General features: G+C 50.6%; 1 protein-coding gene across 1 annotated transcript; it reads left to right on the top strand.

Moving 5' to 3' along the window:
- The first annotated feature begins 3,008 nt into the window (after window positions 1-3,008).
- On the top strand, window positions 3,009-18,470 carry LOC127237754 (centromere protein J). Its single transcript, XM_051206146.1, has 11 exons — window positions 3,009-3,105; window positions 4,161-4,294; window positions 5,933-6,148; window positions 7,701-7,862; window positions 8,852-8,951; window positions 10,717-10,820; window positions 11,599-11,694; window positions 14,196-14,336; window positions 16,123-16,207; window positions 16,346-16,463; window positions 17,679-18,470. The coding sequence occupies exons 2-11, from the start codon at window positions 4,199-4,201 to the stop codon at window positions 17,866-17,868; spliced, it is 1,308 nt and encodes a 435-aa protein (XP_051062103.1). The 5' UTR covers window positions 3,009-3,105; window positions 4,161-4,198; the 3' UTR covers window positions 17,869-18,470.
- The last annotated feature ends 73 nt before the right edge of the window (window positions 18,471-18,543 follow it).

Here is an 18,543-nt window from a genome sequence, read left to right as displayed (position 1 = left end):
AGGAGTAAAATAATAAATACAGAAAAGAGGTAGGAAAGCATTAACAAAGCTGGTTGCTCACAGCATCCAGCAGAAATGATTGGAGTGGCCCAATCAGAGCAATCAGAAAGCTAACATCATCAAATCGGGTCTCGGGACACCCACCAGAAACCAAGTCGGGAAGCTGAGGGGGTCAGAAGCAAAGCTTAGGATGGACTCTCTCTGTGAGCTGCCCATGGCCGAACCTCTGTCATGAGATAAACAACAGTAGTAACCCCCACTGCAAGTGGTTGCCCTCGTAGTTGCTTTCAGGAATGCTGTTCTCTTCCATGCAGTTACGGGAGCCACCTCACACCCCCCAGACAGGAAGATTTGGAGGATTCTTTAAGACAAACATGCTGCTTGGGTCTAACATCAACCTCGATCCCAAGGTCTTCTCTTAACGAGCATAATCACGGGCCATCAGGTCAAATTGTCATCATCCGGCAATTTATCAATGAAGCCTGCATCACAGCAACCCTCCAGTCTAGTCTTAGAACTCCTCTTCCGCAACGGCGGTCTCCTGGGACAGTCGCTGATTACCCCTCCTGGCCTTTTTTTCCCCTCACTTCTCTTGACATTTCAGGTCTCTCTCTCACCTCAAGCTCCGCCCCGCCCCGCTCTGCCCCACCCCGCCCCAGGCTGATACAGACTTCTTTGCATGAGTGTCCCACTCCGCCCCTCTGGCTGCCCCTTTGCTCCCTGAGGTCAGGAGCAAGCCTCACATGTGAACATGTGAATGCTCTCTCTCATCATGAGCTAAGCCAGTGACCAGTTTCTATTTCAAGAATTAAAAAAAAAAAAAAAAAAAAAAAAAGCAGAACAAAAGCCCATGAATGAGACAGTGACTCGTGGCATCATAATTTTGTGGAGTTTGGGGACCAACATCAGAAATCTCATCTTCGAGTCTGTTTCTCCTGTGGGATAGGACAGAGTTCGCTGCAGGTAGCTTGTTGTTTAGTTCCTTTAACAAGCCCAAGCCTGCAGCGCTCTGTGTCTGATATTTGCATCGAGGGAAGAGAGCAACTCTGTCCCCATCACCTTAGCTGCATCCTGAGCTTCAGCATATGTGCAGATCCTCTGCGCAGATCCTCCTGGCTTCTGGTTGCCCTCCCCCCTCCAGGCAATCTTGGTGCTGTGGTGAAACGACTCCTGTAAATGGAGTTATAATTGCTCTAGATGACAAAAACCCTTCATCCCACACTGCTGACATGAACGGCCCGGGGATCTGAGAAAGGACACTTTGGCCGGTTTGCTAATTTTCAGGCTTGGTTAAATGGGTTGCTTGTCAGATTAAAGTACTTCTCAAAAGACAAAAGAAGCCAGGCAAAATGAAAGTGAGCGCCGGTGACTCTGCACTGGGATCCAGGGGGATGCATCATCCACAGGAGAGTTCCCACGCCCGGGCGCGGTGTCACTCGGCTGTCAGGATCATGTGTGTTCACGCTGGTGTTCAGATTCTCATCAGGAAACTGTACACACCCTACACCTGACACAGACGTCTGGCTTCTTCGGCTGAAGACCAGCTGAGGCATCCAGCATCAGGGGCTGAACGACTATTGGATTCTTCGAACTTCCATTGGTAGGCAGCCATTGTTGAACTAGCTGGGCCACAGCCCACAAACCATTCTAATAAATCCCCTTCTTCCTTAGCCATACATTATAGTTTTGCCATCATTATGCTAGGACAGACTATCAGGACACCTGCAGACCGTCCCTAGAGTCTACTGTTACCCCAGCTCACAGAGGAGCGGGAATGTCCAAGAATGCATCTTAATGCAGATCTCATTGACACACGGTTACATAGTCACACTCAGACGTCTACTAGGAGGTAAAATCCCGAATCACCTTGCCAGTCTAGAATGCAGTACAGGTACTGTACTGTACTGTACTGTACTGTTATTGCTTTCTGCTTTATCCCGTGTCACAGACCGTCCGACCGAACAATGTCCCAAGCAGGTTCAGGCACTTCCGAGGGGCTCACCCCAACCAACGTTTGCCCATCGGAGTGGGCAGAAGGCAATGCAGTGTGGCCTTTTCCACCTGTGTACTAGTGACATCCTCCATCCAGCCTGCTCTCCAGCAAGGCAGCAGCTGCAGTGGTGTGGCGTATGCCGGAGGTGGCTGACCTCTGACCTCTGCAGCTCTACTCTCTCGCAGCTGTGAGGCGGGAGGGTTCAGCAGACACACTCACATGGACCCATGCTAGGGATCCCTCATCAGACAGGATCACCTCTGACTAGAGCCAAACACTGGACATCGTCTTGTACAATCAAAGTCCCGGGCACCTGGCTTCTTCTGGCTAAGAAGGACTGGTCCAAGTAAAACTTGATGATAGAAAGAGAAGCAATTTAAGGTCTTCCAGGAGTGGTGCTGTCAAGCCCAAAACAGTTAGAACTCTGCATGTACCTAGGATCAGTGTGACCAAGGGTCCCTAGGTATGGAATGGCATGCTCTTGTAAAAAAAAAAAAAAAAAAATGTTTCTTCTATTTGCCTTTAAATATTTAATTACTCCAAATACTGTTCTGTGGGGAAGAAGTGAGGGCTAGAGCTTAAGGCTATACTCCAACTCTTTCACTGTTTCTTAATCACAAAACCCAGAGGGATCGTTTATTAGAAGAAGCATTCTGTGGAATGTTGAAATTTGGCCTCCAGTTTAGCTTTGGAGACATCATATTCTCCCTGTGGAACATCCCTGAGCAGTTTTGTTTTTATATTAAAGAAGTTTTATGTTTTTTTTTTGTTTGTTTTGTTTTTAAGAATTTGTGCTGAGAGAATTGAGTTTTCACTCTGTTGCACGTGGAAAACCTGATATCATCGCCGTCAACCGGGCAGACAATCTGGCTCCCTACACTTCTCTATGTGGATGGATGTGAGCTGACTCTAGCTGAATCGTGGGTAATTGTCGTTTAACCTTATAAAATCCCAAGGCTGCATGGGTTGGCGTGGCCCTTTAAGACAGAGAGTCAGTTTAGAATGGACAGGTTTCCCAGAGTTCTAAAGCTAGCTGTGTGCAGGGCACAGAGAGCTGTTGGGATATGATCTAGATGAGCAATGTCTTGACAGAAGCCACCATCTTCGGCTAGGTGAAGTGACCCAGGATCCCTGGGGGGGTGGGGTGGGCATGGAGGGAGGGTACTCCCTGGAGAGAGGGGCTTAGGAGCCAATGCTGGGGGGTGTGGAGTCCTCCTTGTGAGAAGCCATGGATGCCAGTCCAACTGGGCAGAAAACCATGGGGTCTGGGATCAGCAAGGATGAAGTGGTCTACAAATGGCCCTGCTACAGATGCCTTTGTCTGTCTCTCATTAGGAAATACCTCGTCTCCAGCCAGACTCCCTCCCTGTCACTGTGGCTCAGCTTCTCTTCCTTGTTTATATATACAGCCTAGATTTATGAACACAAGGGCAGACACAGGAAACATGTTGTTAATATTTGGGATTTGGGGTCAGGACATTCCCAAAGGCTCTGCCTGAGAAACCCTGACACTATAACCAGCCCTCACTTTCTTTCCCAAACTTGCCAGTGGTCACCATCCCCTACACTGCACTGAAAGGCGGATGGGGATTATCTATAGTGGGGCAGTAGGGTGTTGATTTGGTTGCTGGCACCTGTCCCATCCTATGAAAGGTCGTTTCTAGCTTTTCCTCTCTGCTCAGCCATCTCCTGCTGGGCTCTCCCTGCTGCTCCAATTCTCAGATTTCCACGAACCTTCTAAGTCATCCTTTTAGGTTATAGAGTTGTAGGTTGGGGACAAGGGGTTTGTCCCATTGAGAGGCAGTCAAAGACACCCACAGCAGAGGTCTGATGAAGGACTAAGATTTCCCAGGTGCCCTCCCTGCCCACCTCAAGGTAATGCTGGCCAAGATCACTCAGGTGATTGGGTACCATGCTTACTCTTCAGGTCAAAGCATCTCCCACCCACCTTTGGGGACGCACCACTTTTAAGTGGCAGGGTCCTTTCCACTCTGTGGTTCCCAGACATGGAACCCTTTTCTTGGTCAGGCTCCAGGTAGAAACTTTCCAGACAGTAGGGTAGGCAGCTCAGTCAAGCATGGTTGGGCTTTCTCCATCCTAAGAGGTTCAGAAGGGCAGAGGTGGGATGCCCTAAGATGCCCCCGTGACCCTTTTCCTTTACAATCAGAATGCTCACTGGTCACCTCGAGGCTCAGGAGTCAGGCGATGCTAAAGGACCTGAGTCAGGGAGCAGGGGCTAACCATGAGAAGAAGATGGATGCTACAGCTCAGGGCCCTGGAGAGGGCAGAAAGCCTGAGGAGGTAAGCCAGACCAAGAAGCACCGTGCCCTTGAACGGGGGATGTACTGGGTAGAACTCTGCCTCTTGTCTTGAGACCTGCCATTCCTTTCTACAACTCTGGTTTCCCCTCAGTGTGAGCTGGCTGTGAGCTGGTGTGCTATTCTCTGTTGAGACAAACTCTGGTCCCAGCCTCTGGGATGCCTTTGAGTGGGCTGAGGATACAGAATACCATGATTCCCTTCTAGTCCAGGAGTAGCCTTCCGACTTCTGAGAATGCATCTGATTTTTCGGAAGATTTGCATTCCTTAGATCGTGACAGCAAACTCCCCGGTCCTTACACACACACACACACACACACACACACACACACACACACACACACCGCTTCCACATATCCAGCCCCTGTTCCATGTGAGGCTCTTAGGATCTGACCCCATTTATTCTCAGAACAAGGCTGCAGCTTCCACTGGGTCAATTGGAGAGGTCCACAGAAAACCTGGGGTGTGAAGTTTAAAACTCTCTGGCTTCCAGTAGCCGTTTGAAAGCTAGGAAAACACATCAATCAGAGCCTACCTGAGGACTCAGTGTGGACGCTGGAGATACAGTGGCGTGGCCACCATGACCTTGATGTTGACAGCGTTTATTTATCACTAAGTCCTTACCTAAACATATTTCGTCAGTACTGGGTGGGGTATTAGGTCCCTTACTTTATAGAGGGTGGCCTGTTAATGTCACAGAGCTGCAGTGTGAACCCTGGGGGGCTTTTGACAGAACATGTGAGGATCCTGTTGCAGTAAGGGGCTCAGAGACCATAGGAGAAGTCACCAAGTAGCCAAAAGTAGTCTGAGCTTGTGGAGGTGCACGGGAAAGCAATCACTATGATTGGTGGAAGGTGTTCCAAGACCCAGCAGCATCCCCAGATGACAGTACTAAATGTTCTGTGATACATGCAGGTGCCTCTGCCTTCCTGACCTGTCCTCTTGGGCAAAGTGAGGCAGAAAGGCACTTTCCTGACTTGATTCTTCTCATTTGTCCATTTGCCACCAGCGCCTAGGTCATGGAGCTCAGTGAGCACGTGGGAGCGGCCACTGCCGGCGTCTCATACACTAACAGGAACAGATATGTGACATTGAAGTTGGGCTCGTGTAATAAAGTACCAAACCCCTCACAAATCAGCAGATACAAAACCTAGTGATATTTTCCAAGTAAAGCCCTCCATGCTAGACATTTTCCACTCTTAGGTAACTTTGCTTCAGCTTCTCTAGTGGGGAAAGAAGAAGTCCAGAGCAGTTAGGTGGCAGGGAATTACTAGAGTCTGGGTCCCAGTCATTTCCGGACTCACGGTGGCAACTCCTTATCTACTGCCCCCAAAGGAGATGGCTGCGGGAGAGCAGTGAATGTCTTTCACAGAAATGTTCTAGCAACAGCAATACCTCACCAGCCATGGCTGATTGGAGTGTGTGGAGTAAGTCCTGGTGGACACACTTGGCAATGATGGCCGAAGCTGTGGACATCTCATGTTCCCTCTGGAGGCGGACAGCGTTCCAGGAGTCCGCAATCTCCGTGGGGAGGGCTCTGTTTTTTTTTTTTTTTTGGGAGGGGTTTGGCGCTTCCTTGGGGTTCCTAAGAGTTTTCTTGCCATTCCCCTCCCAACCTCAGGGTCTGCAGAAGCAGATCTGCGACCTTGCGGCAGAGCTCACCAGGCAGGCGTCTTGGTGGTGTGCCGCTCACAAAAACCTCCAAAGCCAGATCGACATTCTGATGAAGGAGAACCAGGATCTCCGCGAGGAGTTGCAGGCTCTGAAGCACCAGGGCGTGGAAGCCACGAAAAGCCCCCCGGCCACGCCACCCACAGCAGAAGCAGCCAACACTCTGGTACAGCAGGTTTTCTGCCTTGCGAAGATAAATAGCACACGAAGGCGTGCCCCCTCCCTTGCAGGGCTTACAGACTGTCCCTCCGTTATAAATCACACAGAAGTGACAGCAAGTCTTGGCTGGGCCTCCCCAGGAGCCCTGAGAGCAGAGCATATTGCCACTCTGTCCCCAGGATACTCACAGGCTCCCATAGAACAGCTGGACACCTGGCCAGGCCACCGCAGGGTTCCAGGTTCCTACTCCACCTTAAGCGATGGGCTGGATCCTGCCATTGACTCCGCTGAGGCAGAGGAGGAGGAAGGAGGACTTAGATATAAATAACCCTGTGACTTAGTGACTGAGAGGGGTCCTATGGAAAGCGCATTGCCTCCGTTACCCCTTGCTTGGGGTGCATGGGTAAGATGTGCCCACGAGGCAACAGGGTATCCCCTCCATCCCCCTAAGATGCCAGCCTCTCAGTGCTCGCTGACTGCGCACAGTCCCCCTCCTCGTGGGACTGCATGCAAGAACAGCACATGCACTGCAAACACTAACCTTAGAACAAGAGACAAGGTACAAACTCCCGGGGATATGTTTTCAAACACAGCTCCAGGGATGAACTCCAAAGGTCTGCCAAGTGTACACGTGTGTGCGAGGCGCACAGCTGTAGGTTAGCACCAGAGAAACAGTGTTGGAGGTTCACACTGCCCCTTCTTCCTCGGAGGAAAGTGTGCATTTCCAAATACCAAGCCCACACTTGCAGACAAGACTCCAGAGGAGGAAGGCTTGTATCTCAGGTCTTTGGACAGCTGTGTGAGCATTGTGTGATAAAATGCCTTCTGAAAAGTCATACAGGGTCCAACTCCTCTAGAAGCTTCCCATATGGAATTTAAATGGAGTCGACATATAATAGGAAAGACAATACCCCAACTAGACATCTTATCCCACCAACTAAATAAATCCTCCGGGGTCAGGAATGGATTACATCTTGTCCAGGCATTGGCCAAAGGCGTACGTCCCACAGAACTCCCCAAACATAACAGGCCATGGCTAAGGCTATTGGTTGCTCTCCAGAAACTGGTTATGTGGCTCTGTGGCTGAAGACACAACTTCCCCCACTGAGATGGAGAAATCAGGCTGGTTATCCAGCCAGAAGCTTCACCCCTACTAACTAGTCTCTACGGTGCTGTAAGGTAACCCCACAGGGTACCAGAGGAAAAGGGTATCCATCAATGCCACCCACTACAGACTTGTTACCTAAAATGGAGACTTGCCTGCAAGCCACACTTCAGAACCATAGATTTCTAAAAATAACGCAAGGGCTAGAAACTCGCTTTCTTAATTTACCATGGTGTCAGATCCTTTCTAGGCTGCGGAGTACCGTGGTTCTGGACTGAGACTGTGGGGGGAGGTGTGTGGAGAGCGGTTTAGCCCGCCCCCCCCACCCCAAGGAACTGAAAACATGGGGTTGTCATAGTCCAGGCTGCGGGGTTGCAAATAACGCCGAATTAACTGGTGCTTTGGGGCAGTATTATTCGATGCTGACACAAGTATCCCCTACATTTGTTTCTAGCCAGTGTACATAAAGATAGAGGGAACTGATTCAGATAAAACAACATCATGGGATGAAAGAGACGATGCCCCTTCTGTAAGTTTTCGGAACGGCAGCACAATGGCAACTGGAGGAACAGACTCCTTAGACGAAAGGATGTCTTTCATGTCTTTTGATGAAAAGGTGACCTTGGGAACTTGTGCTGTTTGTGTATAGTCTCTCTCTCTCTCCCCCCTCCCTCTCCCTCCCTCTCTCTCCTCTCTCTCCCCTCCCTCTTCTTTCTCTCTCTCTCTCTCCTTTCTCTCCTGTACCTGTCTCCACATCATTTTTATGAGTTATTTTTACGTGTGAGTGTGCTCACTCGAACCATCCATGTGCCCATGGTGCCAGAAGACAGTGTGCTCAATCCCCTCCAGCTAGAGTTACAAGCGATTATGAGCCATCCAGCAATGAGTGCTGGGGGCCGAAATGGGGTCCTCTGAAACGGTAGCGAAGCTCTTACCAATGGGTCGTCCGTCCCCAGGCCCCTCTACCTCATTTTGAGATTTCCTAACGGAGCCTGAGCTGTACCGGTTGCCTCCACTCTCTGGCTGGCAAGCTTCAGGGCAGGCAAGCTGTCTCTGTTGTCTGGGTGCTGGGGTCACAGGCATGCTGCCTCGCCTGGCCTTTTGTGGGCTCTAGGGATCAGAACCTTGACCCTAGTGCTTGGGCAGAGTGCACTTTGCCAACCTTCCTTTTCCGAGCTGCCTTACCTCCTCACCCCAGGGACACATCCTGCTTTATCCCAGGGAGCATGAAATCCTGATGTCGCATGAAGTTCTTGATAGAACTCACTTTGTTACTCAAAGCTGACTCGGGAATTTCTTAATCATAACTATGTTCCTATAGTTTAGAAAGCTGAGTGTCTTCATACACAAGTTCAGTACTAAAGCAAGAAGCTAAGTAGAACTGCAGTGGTCGTTTTGTGTCTTCTGATTTTGTTTTGTTTTTACCGGTTGCATGGGTGGGGATCTTCTATATTAGATCAATTGTCTGAGTTCCTGGAACAGAGCCCAGTGCTCTTGGTAGAGTCTGAGATGTGACTGGGGTATCTGGAAGCTAACACAGCTGTGCACAGCACCCGGTCACCGGTGTGATGGCATCGCTGGCTTTGTGACTCTCTCTGTACCCAGGTTATGCACCTGTCTTCCAACTGTGTACAAAGACACCTTGGCAGGATATCACCAGAACTACCGTCGGACACCACAGTCCTGGACACAGAGTCAGTGGCTGGTGAGATGAATGGGGGGAGAGGGGGAAGTAGCATGTGGGTAAGGTCCCTAGAGCTCCCTGGCTTCTGTCTGATTCCTCCTTGAGCCTCTTCATCTGGCTTAGTAACCTCTCCCAACACCATTGCAGAGCCCAGACCAGCTCTCCGGGGCCATCCTTAGCCCTTCCTTTTCTGCTGGCTGGGCTGGGGACATTCCTATCTGTTGTAACCCTTCCTGCCCAACACTTGCTTGACCTCCCTCTGAGCTCAAAGCTGTCTGTCTGGGTGTATATATAGCCTTTCCTGACCCTGTGGGTCTCACCTGCTGGTTCCCACAATGGCAGGAAGAATGTCTCACTACAGCTGCTGACCACCATACTCTCTGTGTCCTTGGGCTTGCCTGAGGGTGGGCATGAACGCTCTGCTACAGAGACTTTACACAGAGCCCTGGCTGCCAGGCTCAGCTGTACCCTTAGTGGGCAGAGAGAGGCCTCCCGGCCACCTGTAGCCTGACCCTTGGGCACCATCTTTCACTGTCCATGTGAGACCCTCTTTGACATCCTGAGCCCTGGGCCCTTGTGCATGGGTAAGCTCTGACTCTCCCTGTCCCTGTGTGGCATTTCTGGACCTCTGTGAATTACAGTTCTGTTGTCGTGATAAAGTACCATGACCAAGGCAACTTGTGGAAGGAAGACTCTGTTTGGGCTTATGGTTCCAAAGGGCTAGTTCACAATGGCAAGTACTATAAGCACACACACACACACACACACACACACACACACACACACACACACACACACACACACAGAGCAAACTGAAAAGCAGGCCCAAGTAATATACTTCCCCTATCAAGGTCATACCAATCAAACCTCCTTCAACTGTGCAACCAAATGGAGACCAAGTGTTCAAATGTCCCAGCTGACCGTATTCTGTTGTCGTTTGTTTGGTTGGTTGGTTTTTAGTTTTGGGGGTTTTTCTCAAGACAGGGTTTCTCTGTATTTGCTTTGGAGCCTGTCCTGGAACTAGCTCTGTAGACCAGGCTGGCCTCAAACTCACAGAGATCCACCTGCCTCTGCCTCCGGAGCGCTGGGGTTATTAAAGGCGTGCCACTGGGAGGGGAATCTTAGTGAGGAATTAATTGCCGCGGGCACGTCTGTGAGGAACTGTCTTGATTGTGAACTGATATAGGAGAACCCAGCTCACTGCAGCAGGCTGCACCGTCCCCTAAGCCAAGGCGTCCTGAGTGACAGAGAACACGAGCTGAGAGCAAGCACGCAAGCATCCATACGTCACTCTCTCTGTTCTTGGCTGTGGGTGTGCTGTGTGGCTCTCGTCCCTCAGCCACGGTGACCTTTCTACCTGCTCCCAACTGCCCTGGGCGCACAGCGTCCTTCACCAGTACCCTTCCACACGTCCAGTGGGCAGTCATCACTGGGTTTGCAACTTTTCTCTCCCTATGTCTGCCCACGCACGAACGCCCCCACCAGGGCAGAAGCAGCCTCAGGACAGACTCCGCCCTCTGCTGGCTTGGCCCTCCGGATGGATCCCAATGTGTAGAGAAGGCACAACCAGCAGACAGGGCTTGGCACTTTGTGGGTTCCACACAGTCAGTTGGCGGTTCTGCGTGGCGGCCTCAGGGGGGAAAAAAAGAGAGAGAGAGAATGTGTTGGGGACATAACTGGGACCCGGAACTCAATGCACTGGTACACTGGGAATATATCCTTTTTTATTTTTTTTTTTTTTTTTTTTTTTTGCTCTCTCTTGAAAAGCATTTCTCTGCTGTTTCAGACGTGTGGTCCTCCAATCCAGACAGTTCTGAAGGGGAGCTTCTCATGCACACTCAAGGGAGCAGGCTCCATCCTAGTTTTTCCGAGAATGCACTGTGGCTGCAGGTAGGTAGGGAGGGTTTCACCTGGGGGTGGGGAGGCTGGGGCAGGAAGCATGGAGGTGCTGGCAGAAACTGCTGCTCCATCCTTTCTTCATGAGCACAGAAGGCTGTGACACAGCAAAAGTATCCCCCCCCCGCCAGGTTCCGAGCACACAACCTTTCCATTGGGAGAAACATGGAGTTCCTTTAGTCATTGGAGGGCTGCATTAGACCCATGACCAAAGGCAGGTCAAGCTTCTGTGACCTGGGGGACCCAGAAACCAAAGTTTTACTCTCTTCTTTTTATTTGTAAATGAACATAGTAATAATAATAATGATACAAATATAGCAGAAATATTCTAGATGCATGGCTACATAATATCTGATAGGGATAGCAACAGAGTTAAGCTATTTTCTCCACAGGAGGAAATGTAGATTGTAAAGATTTTTTTTTTTAACCATGCAAAGGTGGGCAGTGAGGACAGTGAGGAGAGGGTCCCCTAAAAGCAGTCAGTTAGCCCTTCCCAACGTTACCAGCAATGTGAAATGGGTTTAGTCATCTACTAAACCCCTGCTACCGATTCATCTCAAGGCCTCGGTGACGGGCACTCAGAATCAGAACGTGGTGACTGTCACCACGCTCACCCCGGTACGGATCAGGCATGGTCCGTAAGAGGGGAGAAACACCTTTCACCTTTACAAACACAAACTTGGTCCCAAGAGCCAGCATTTGTCGGCCCTGTAGTTCTCACGGGGGGGGGGGGGGGGAACCACAGGAGGCAACAGTTATAATCTCTCCATAGAATCTTCTGGCAAGGTCAGGACCTACTAGGGAGGCACTGCACTCCATGGATGAGAAGGAGGATGAGACACAGGAAAAGCGACACCCAAATGGCAAGGTAGGTGTCGGCATCGCGCGGTTTTACCCTGCCACGTTCCCTGTGCTGCATAGTCGCAGCAAGCAGACTGTCCCGGAGCTGGGGGCCAGCGCACCTCTCTAGAGCACCTCTGGTTACCAGCTTGCTGCCAGTAACAAACACTCCCTCATGGCCTCCCCACTGCTACCTCAAGAAATGCTCTTGTCCCAAAGATCTGCTGCCAGAGGGCTGAGGTTGACTTGGAGAGGGCCGGAAGGAAGGGGTGAGCTGCTGTGGGCGCGGCGGTAGCGTTTAGCGGTGTCGGAGGCAACGACAGACAGCCAGGCCCTTTGCTCAAGGCACCCCGTCACTTTCGCCCTCTCTTTTTTGGAACTTTGTGCTGAGTAGATCTTCACCCTTGAAAGTAGAGAACCCTGTGAATGGACGAGCAGGGAATTCTGCTTGACTTCACAGCTCTGCGCTAAAGTTTCCTTCCTCCTTCCCTCTCCTTGCCCCCTCTTCTACTTTTAGACAGGTCTCAGCTTTTGTGGACTCAAGCTCACTATGTACCACAGTGACCTTGAATTTCCGATCCTGCTGCCTCCACCTCCCGAGTACTTAGATTTCAGGTGTGGACCACCGCAGTCTGTTAAGATGCACTGGCATCCTATTCTGCCATGTCTGGCTACTGGGCATTGACCTCGCCACCCGGCTCCCTGGCTACCACCTCTTTTTACGGCCCCTGTCACATCACTGTGTCTTCCGACCCTTCGCCCTGAATCCATCCATCTATATGTGCCTTGCAGCGGACATGCCAGCATCCATTTCTTGTTCAATTGTCATTATAAATTCTATCTGTCGTTTATTTTAATATTACAAATTTTACTTGCTGCAATTAAAACTTTGTGGTGTAAAAAAAAAAAAAAATTGGCAGTAAGAAAAGTCGCACACTAAAACTAACCAGACCCGAAGAACAGCCAGTCTCAGGCTGTGGTAAGTCAGGATGAATTTTACACTTTCACTATCCAATACATTTTTTTTTTACACACTTATCCACCATCGAAAATAATGAAAACTCCATGGCAAAGTCTAAACTAGAACATAATTAGCTTTATAACTTCTTTTGTGGCTCATATCCTATTTTTTGCGGTGGGGAGGAGAGGGGTTCTTTTGTTCTTGTTTTTCAAAACAGGGTTTCTCTGTGTGACAGCTCTGACTGTCCTGGAACTCACTCTGTAGCCCAGGCTGGCCTTGAACTCACAGAACTCCACCTGTCTCTGCCTCCCACGTGCTGGGATTAAAGGCGTGCGCCAACCCCACCCGACTCGCATCCTATTTTTATAATGTAAATTGTAGTGGCATGCTCTCAGAACCGCATTAGGCGATTTCACCGTTGTGTGAACATTGTATCGACTCCCACAAACCTAGACACCTCTCAGTCCCTCATGCTCCTGGTGCCAGCAAGAGCATGTTGAGCGTGATGAGCAAGGCTGCACTGGCATAGCAGTGTTTCATACCAACGAGGCCTAAAGCACTGCAAGGAAAGCATGGAGGAGTGGATGCACAAAGCTGTCCCTGTCGGAGCTGTCTGCTGTCAGTGTCTGCTGTAGACCAGACAGCCGTATGTAACATACCACACCACAAATGTTTGGGGATGCTCAATGCCACAGGGCACAAGGTGACAGGAAACTGCAGCAGATCGTTTGAAGCCTCTCACTGGAGCTTTTCTGGATGGCAGGGAATAACAACTCACCTTCCGTTTCTGGCCCTAGAACAACTCGTGCATTTGCAAAGCTTTAGTATGTAGATTTAGTTGAAACCTCCTTCTACTGGCTGTCAGCTGGGTTCGGCTGGCTAGTTCTCTGATTTTTTTCAGAAGTATTAGTTTTTAACTATGATTATAGGTTTTTAACCCTCCCTTTCCAGTTACACTAAGATAGCTATCAATATGTGGCATAATTAATAAATGCTACTTTTTAAAAAAATACATTTATTAACTCCCCAAATTGATGTTATTTCTGCCAGTGTCTTTGTTTACACCAATCTTCACAGGATAATGCCATCTACCGAGGGCCTAGCAGCATACATTAGAAGTTACTTATTTGCTGATTTCTTTTTAAATTGAAGCCATTAGTATATGGGTTGACAGGTTAAGATAGGGAAGACCAAAAAAAAAAAAAAAAAAAAGTTAATTTTTTTACATGGTAACCCTGAAATTTCATCTGGCCCAGGATTTCAGGTTCATCAGTCCCATGACCAGAGACCACGCAGAGCCATGGGCAAATGCACACCATCAAGGCAAAGGCAGGCAGACACTGAGGAACAGCTCATAACACTTAGCTATTGACCAACAAAACGGGGGGGGGGGGATTGGGAGCTCATCGGCACACGCCTGCTTGCGTAGTGTGTGCCTGCGTGTGTGTCTGTGTCCACTGTGCCAGGTGGACGGTGGGCAGTGAATCTGAATACGAGGGAAACGGTGGAACCTGCCGTGACCATGCTTGTTGTAGGTCTTCACCGGGAGTTCTTGTGTCCCCATCCAGGTGGAGCAGTTGCTCAGCGATGGGCGGACCGTCATCACCTTCCCCAACGGAACCAGGAAGGAGATCAGCGCTGACAAGAAGACGATCCTCATCAAGTTTTTTAATGGAGACATGAAGAAAGTCAAGCCGGATCAGAGAGTGGTGGGTGCAGCGGGCACACCCGTGTATTTCAGAGCCAGAGCTGCCACAATGTTGCTAGCAGACCATCCACAGATGCTCATCCATCTGTCTTCCTGGTGTCAGGAGATGAGGGAGGGCCGGAGGTCAGAACCTTCTTGTCAGTGAGGATTTTTGTCCTTGGTGTGAGATGCCAGCGAGGTTCTTTGCAGTCTCAGCCCCCACAGATTTGCACCTCAGCGGTGGCCCACCAGCGCCCCGTCCTCCACTGTGAATTCTCTTTACCCAGATGTTCTTCTCACTGAGCTAACTTACATGCCTAGGGAAATGGACCAGGAAACCCTGGGAGACCTATTTAGATTAAACGGTGACTTTCAGGAAGCCCAGTGGGGACAAACAGAAGTGTTGCCTCATCTTGAGGTTCGGGAACAGATGTATTTCTTAGGCAGACATGGTAGGAAGGATGGACAGACGTAGGGTGACAGATGGGTAGCAACAAGGACAAGTTAGGAGAGAGAATGGGGCTCAGTACAGGCTAGGAGGGAGATTCCCCTGCTTTGACTTTTACTCAAGTGCTGGTGACAAGTACAGAGGCATGCCTCTCTCCAGGGGTCTGCCCAGGAGATGCTGTTTCCTTCCGCCCACATCTCCAGATCTGCCAAGAGGAAACAGTGGTATTTATTTACATGATGATGGAGACAGGATCCACCTGGCTTGGGACATGTGGCTAATATAGAGAGAACGCCTCTTTCCTGGCTTGTTTTCTGTTGCTGCTGTAATAAACAGCGCGGCCAAAGACAGCCTCTGGAAGGAAAGGGCTTATTTATCCTACATGCCACAACCACTCACTGAGGGAAGTCGCCACTGCAAGCTGAGAGCAGGAGTTTAAGGGATCGCGGAGGAACACTGCTCACCGGCTTGTGTTCCCGCAGCTTGCTCAGCCTGCTCAGGTGTGGCGCCAACCCACACAGTGGTCCTAGACCTTTCCACATCGATTGTTAGTCACGAAAATGCCCTCACGGACTTCCCTGCAGGGCAACCTGATGAAGGAGGAAGGGGTCTTCTCAATTAACGCTCCATCGCTTGTGCCAAGTTGACAAAAGGCATCCCAATGCCAGAGCCACAGATTTCCCAGTCATATTATGACTTTGGTGGATGTAGAGACACACCTCCGTCTCAGAGGGTCACAGCGGTGTGACCCGCCAGGAATGTGAATTAGGAGCAGGGTCTCCCTTATTCATCCTTTTCAAACAAATGCCCCATTCGACCCCGTGGTTTTTAAATGTGGCTGGGCCTTAGCATCAGGAGCACCTGTCTCCAGCCCCATGGCCTGTCCCCAACCCCAACCCCTTCCCGCTTTGTAAATGTTGTTCCTGCTCCCTCTGTCTCCCTCCCTGGAAACCAAGGGAGAAGGGAGCATTGGAAACACCCGGGTCAACGGGCAGCTCCTGACGTGTAGTTGCGTAAATGTCCGAGGCACTTGGGAGAACCCCGCCACTACCCAGAAAACTGTGGGGGCCCACGTCCACCTCCCAGACCTCACCAGCTACAGACCCCGCGGGGCACTAAGGCCCAGTAAGTCATGCATTAGCGCACGGTTAGTGAGAAAACCAAAAGCTAGGCTGCACCCCACACTCCCGAAACAACCAGGTGCAAGTGGCAAAGCCCCGATCCCCTTGTCTCCAGACTGTGGACGTCCCCACAGAACTCACCTGCAGGAGGTAATTAATCAGATTCACTTGAGGCTAACATGACAACATGGGTGGAGGTAACTGCCTGCCTCCCAACGTGGGTTACCTGGTCTCCACAGATATATTACTACGCGGATGCTCAGACCACGCACACAACCTACCCGGACGGCGTCGAGGTCGTGCAGTTTCCAAACAAGTGGACCGGTAAGAAAGTCACCCAGCGGAGCCTGCTAGCTCCTATGAGCATCAAGGGAAGGGGCAGCAGACATCCTGCCTTTAGATCTGCCAGAGAGAACAGGCTGCCCAGTATTAACACATACTTTAAACACATGTACCCTGCAGAAAAGTTCTACCCGGATGGCTCGAAGAAAACCGTGTTTCCCGATGGGACCGTGAAGCAACTTAAGGATGGATGTGAGGAGACTGTGTTCCCTGATGGGACGTGTGTGACGGTGAAAAGGTCAGCACCCCACCTGACAGGCGTGAGCCAAGACTCTGATCCTGGCGTTTGTGTTCTATAATGTACCTGTAGTCATTTAGATGTTTGTAAACGTTCAAGCAGCCATTTAAATATAACAACAAGGTGGGTGGGGGCTGGAGAGGTGGTGGCTCAGAGATTAGGAGCACTGGCTGCTCTTGGAAGGAATACGGGGTCAGTTCTCACACCCACATGACAGCTGGAAAATATCTGTAACTCCAGTTCCAGGGGGCCCGATGGCCTCCTGTGACGTTCATGGACACCAGGCACTCATATTTGCAGACATATATGCAGATAAACATTCATGCATATCAAATAATTACTTTACAAAACAGCTGTGATTCCAGGAAGTAATGCCATTGGACCTACAAGAGTTTCTGTGCCCTCGAGTCTCTTTAGAGAGACTATGAGTTTAGATGTTAGGATTCCTGGGGCAGCCGTATGTACCCCCAAACTGTGCTCACTCAGTGACTGACTTCAGGGACAAAGGTGGCCCCACAGTTAACATCATCAACTAATGTCGTAATCACAGAAATCCCCCCCCCCCCCCCCCCCCCCGTTTTTCGGGATGAGCTACTGTGTTTAGCTGACACGTGCTGTGCGGACGCTTAGGTGACTGAAGCCGGCCCGCCCTGAGTGCAGCTTCAGCCTCCACCTCTCCAAGGCCACTCTGTGTAGAAGTGCGAATCAGTCGCAGCGTGTGTACACAAGAACCTCAGACGCAACAAGAATGTGCCAAACCCCTGTGCAGACAACAAGGTCCACAGGACCTTCGTCCATATCTTGCCCAATAGCCTGGACAAGAGTTCAGTAAACTCCCCTTAGCAGCTCCCAATGTCCCGTATTCCTTACACCCCCCCCCACTATGGTGTGTCCTGGGGGCATGTTTCCTTCATGACCTCAGCCCCATCAGCCCCTGCAGTGTGTTCCCACATCCCAGATTCTATAGAGCTCAGGCCTCTGGGTCCCTGCAACCCCACTCAGCTCCCTCATCCACCCCCTTCCCACGCTCAGCCAGCATGGGCTTCTTATGTCTTTAAAACCTCAAATGCCTTCCCCTACTCCATCCTTCCTCCTCCAAGACAGATGGGGGGGGGAATCTAGGCGGTGTTACGGTACCACTTGTCTCCGGCGGTCCCCCCCCCCCACGCTGCCCGCTGGCTGGCAACCGCTCACCAGAGTGTCTGTGCTCCACAGGAATGGAGACAAAACCATCATGTTCAGCAACGGACAAAAAGAAATCCACACGGCCAGGTTCAAGCGGAGGGAATTCCCAGATGGCACCACCAAGACCGTGTACTGCAATGGCTGCCAAGAGACCAAGTATGCCTCAGGGAGGGTCAGGGTCAAGGACGAGATGGGGACTGTCATCCTGGACTGGAAGTAGAGCATCCACCAGACTCGCTGTCAGGCACCAGGCTCCAGTTACAGTTCTGACCAAAACAGACAAAACAAACAACAACCAACACTGGTGGATTCCCCCCACCCCCCACCCCCCACAACCCAACAGTTCTGGAGATCTCCCACACATCAGGAGAAAGAGAGGCACCACCACCCCCCCAAAAAAAATTGTAAGGAAATAAAAAGGAGCATCTATAGTTACCATCTGGGGAAAGAGGTCAGAGGAGCAGTAGCCAGGAATGAGGCTCCCATAAGCATGGCTTCCGGGGCCTTGCCCACACTTCAGTGTCTTCTATCAGAGTCTGGACCTGGAGCAGAGGATAAAAAAGAGAACAGCCTGATCACTGGCAGCCGATGCCCAACACCTGCCTGCTGCCTTCTCCTTTTTAGACTCCTCATAGCGGGATCCTGGGGGGTGGGGGGAGATGTATCCTCACCGGTGCTTGGCGTATTAGTAGACATGATTTAACCACCTTGAAGAGCCTGGACAGAGCCTCACGTGGCATTCTATCCCATTAATTTGAGTAATTATGATCTGTCAATCAGCAAGGACATGAGTAAAATCCCATATAAAACCACAGAAACACACTTGAACCGCGCCTCCTGATTGTTCCTGGTGCCCCCTCCCTTCCGAGGGAGCACCCCACTGCGCCCCAGGCAA

The sequence above is a fragment of the Phodopus roborovskii genome, unplaced genomic scaffold, assembly GCF_943737965.1.
Source record: "Phodopus roborovskii unplaced genomic scaffold, PHOROB, whole genome shotgun sequence".
In the NCBI taxonomy this organism is placed as follows: domain Eukaryota; kingdom Metazoa; phylum Chordata; class Mammalia; order Rodentia; family Cricetidae; genus Phodopus; species Phodopus roborovskii.
Note: the sequence above shows the minus strand (reverse complement) of the source record. Positions and strands in the feature narration are given on the sequence as shown.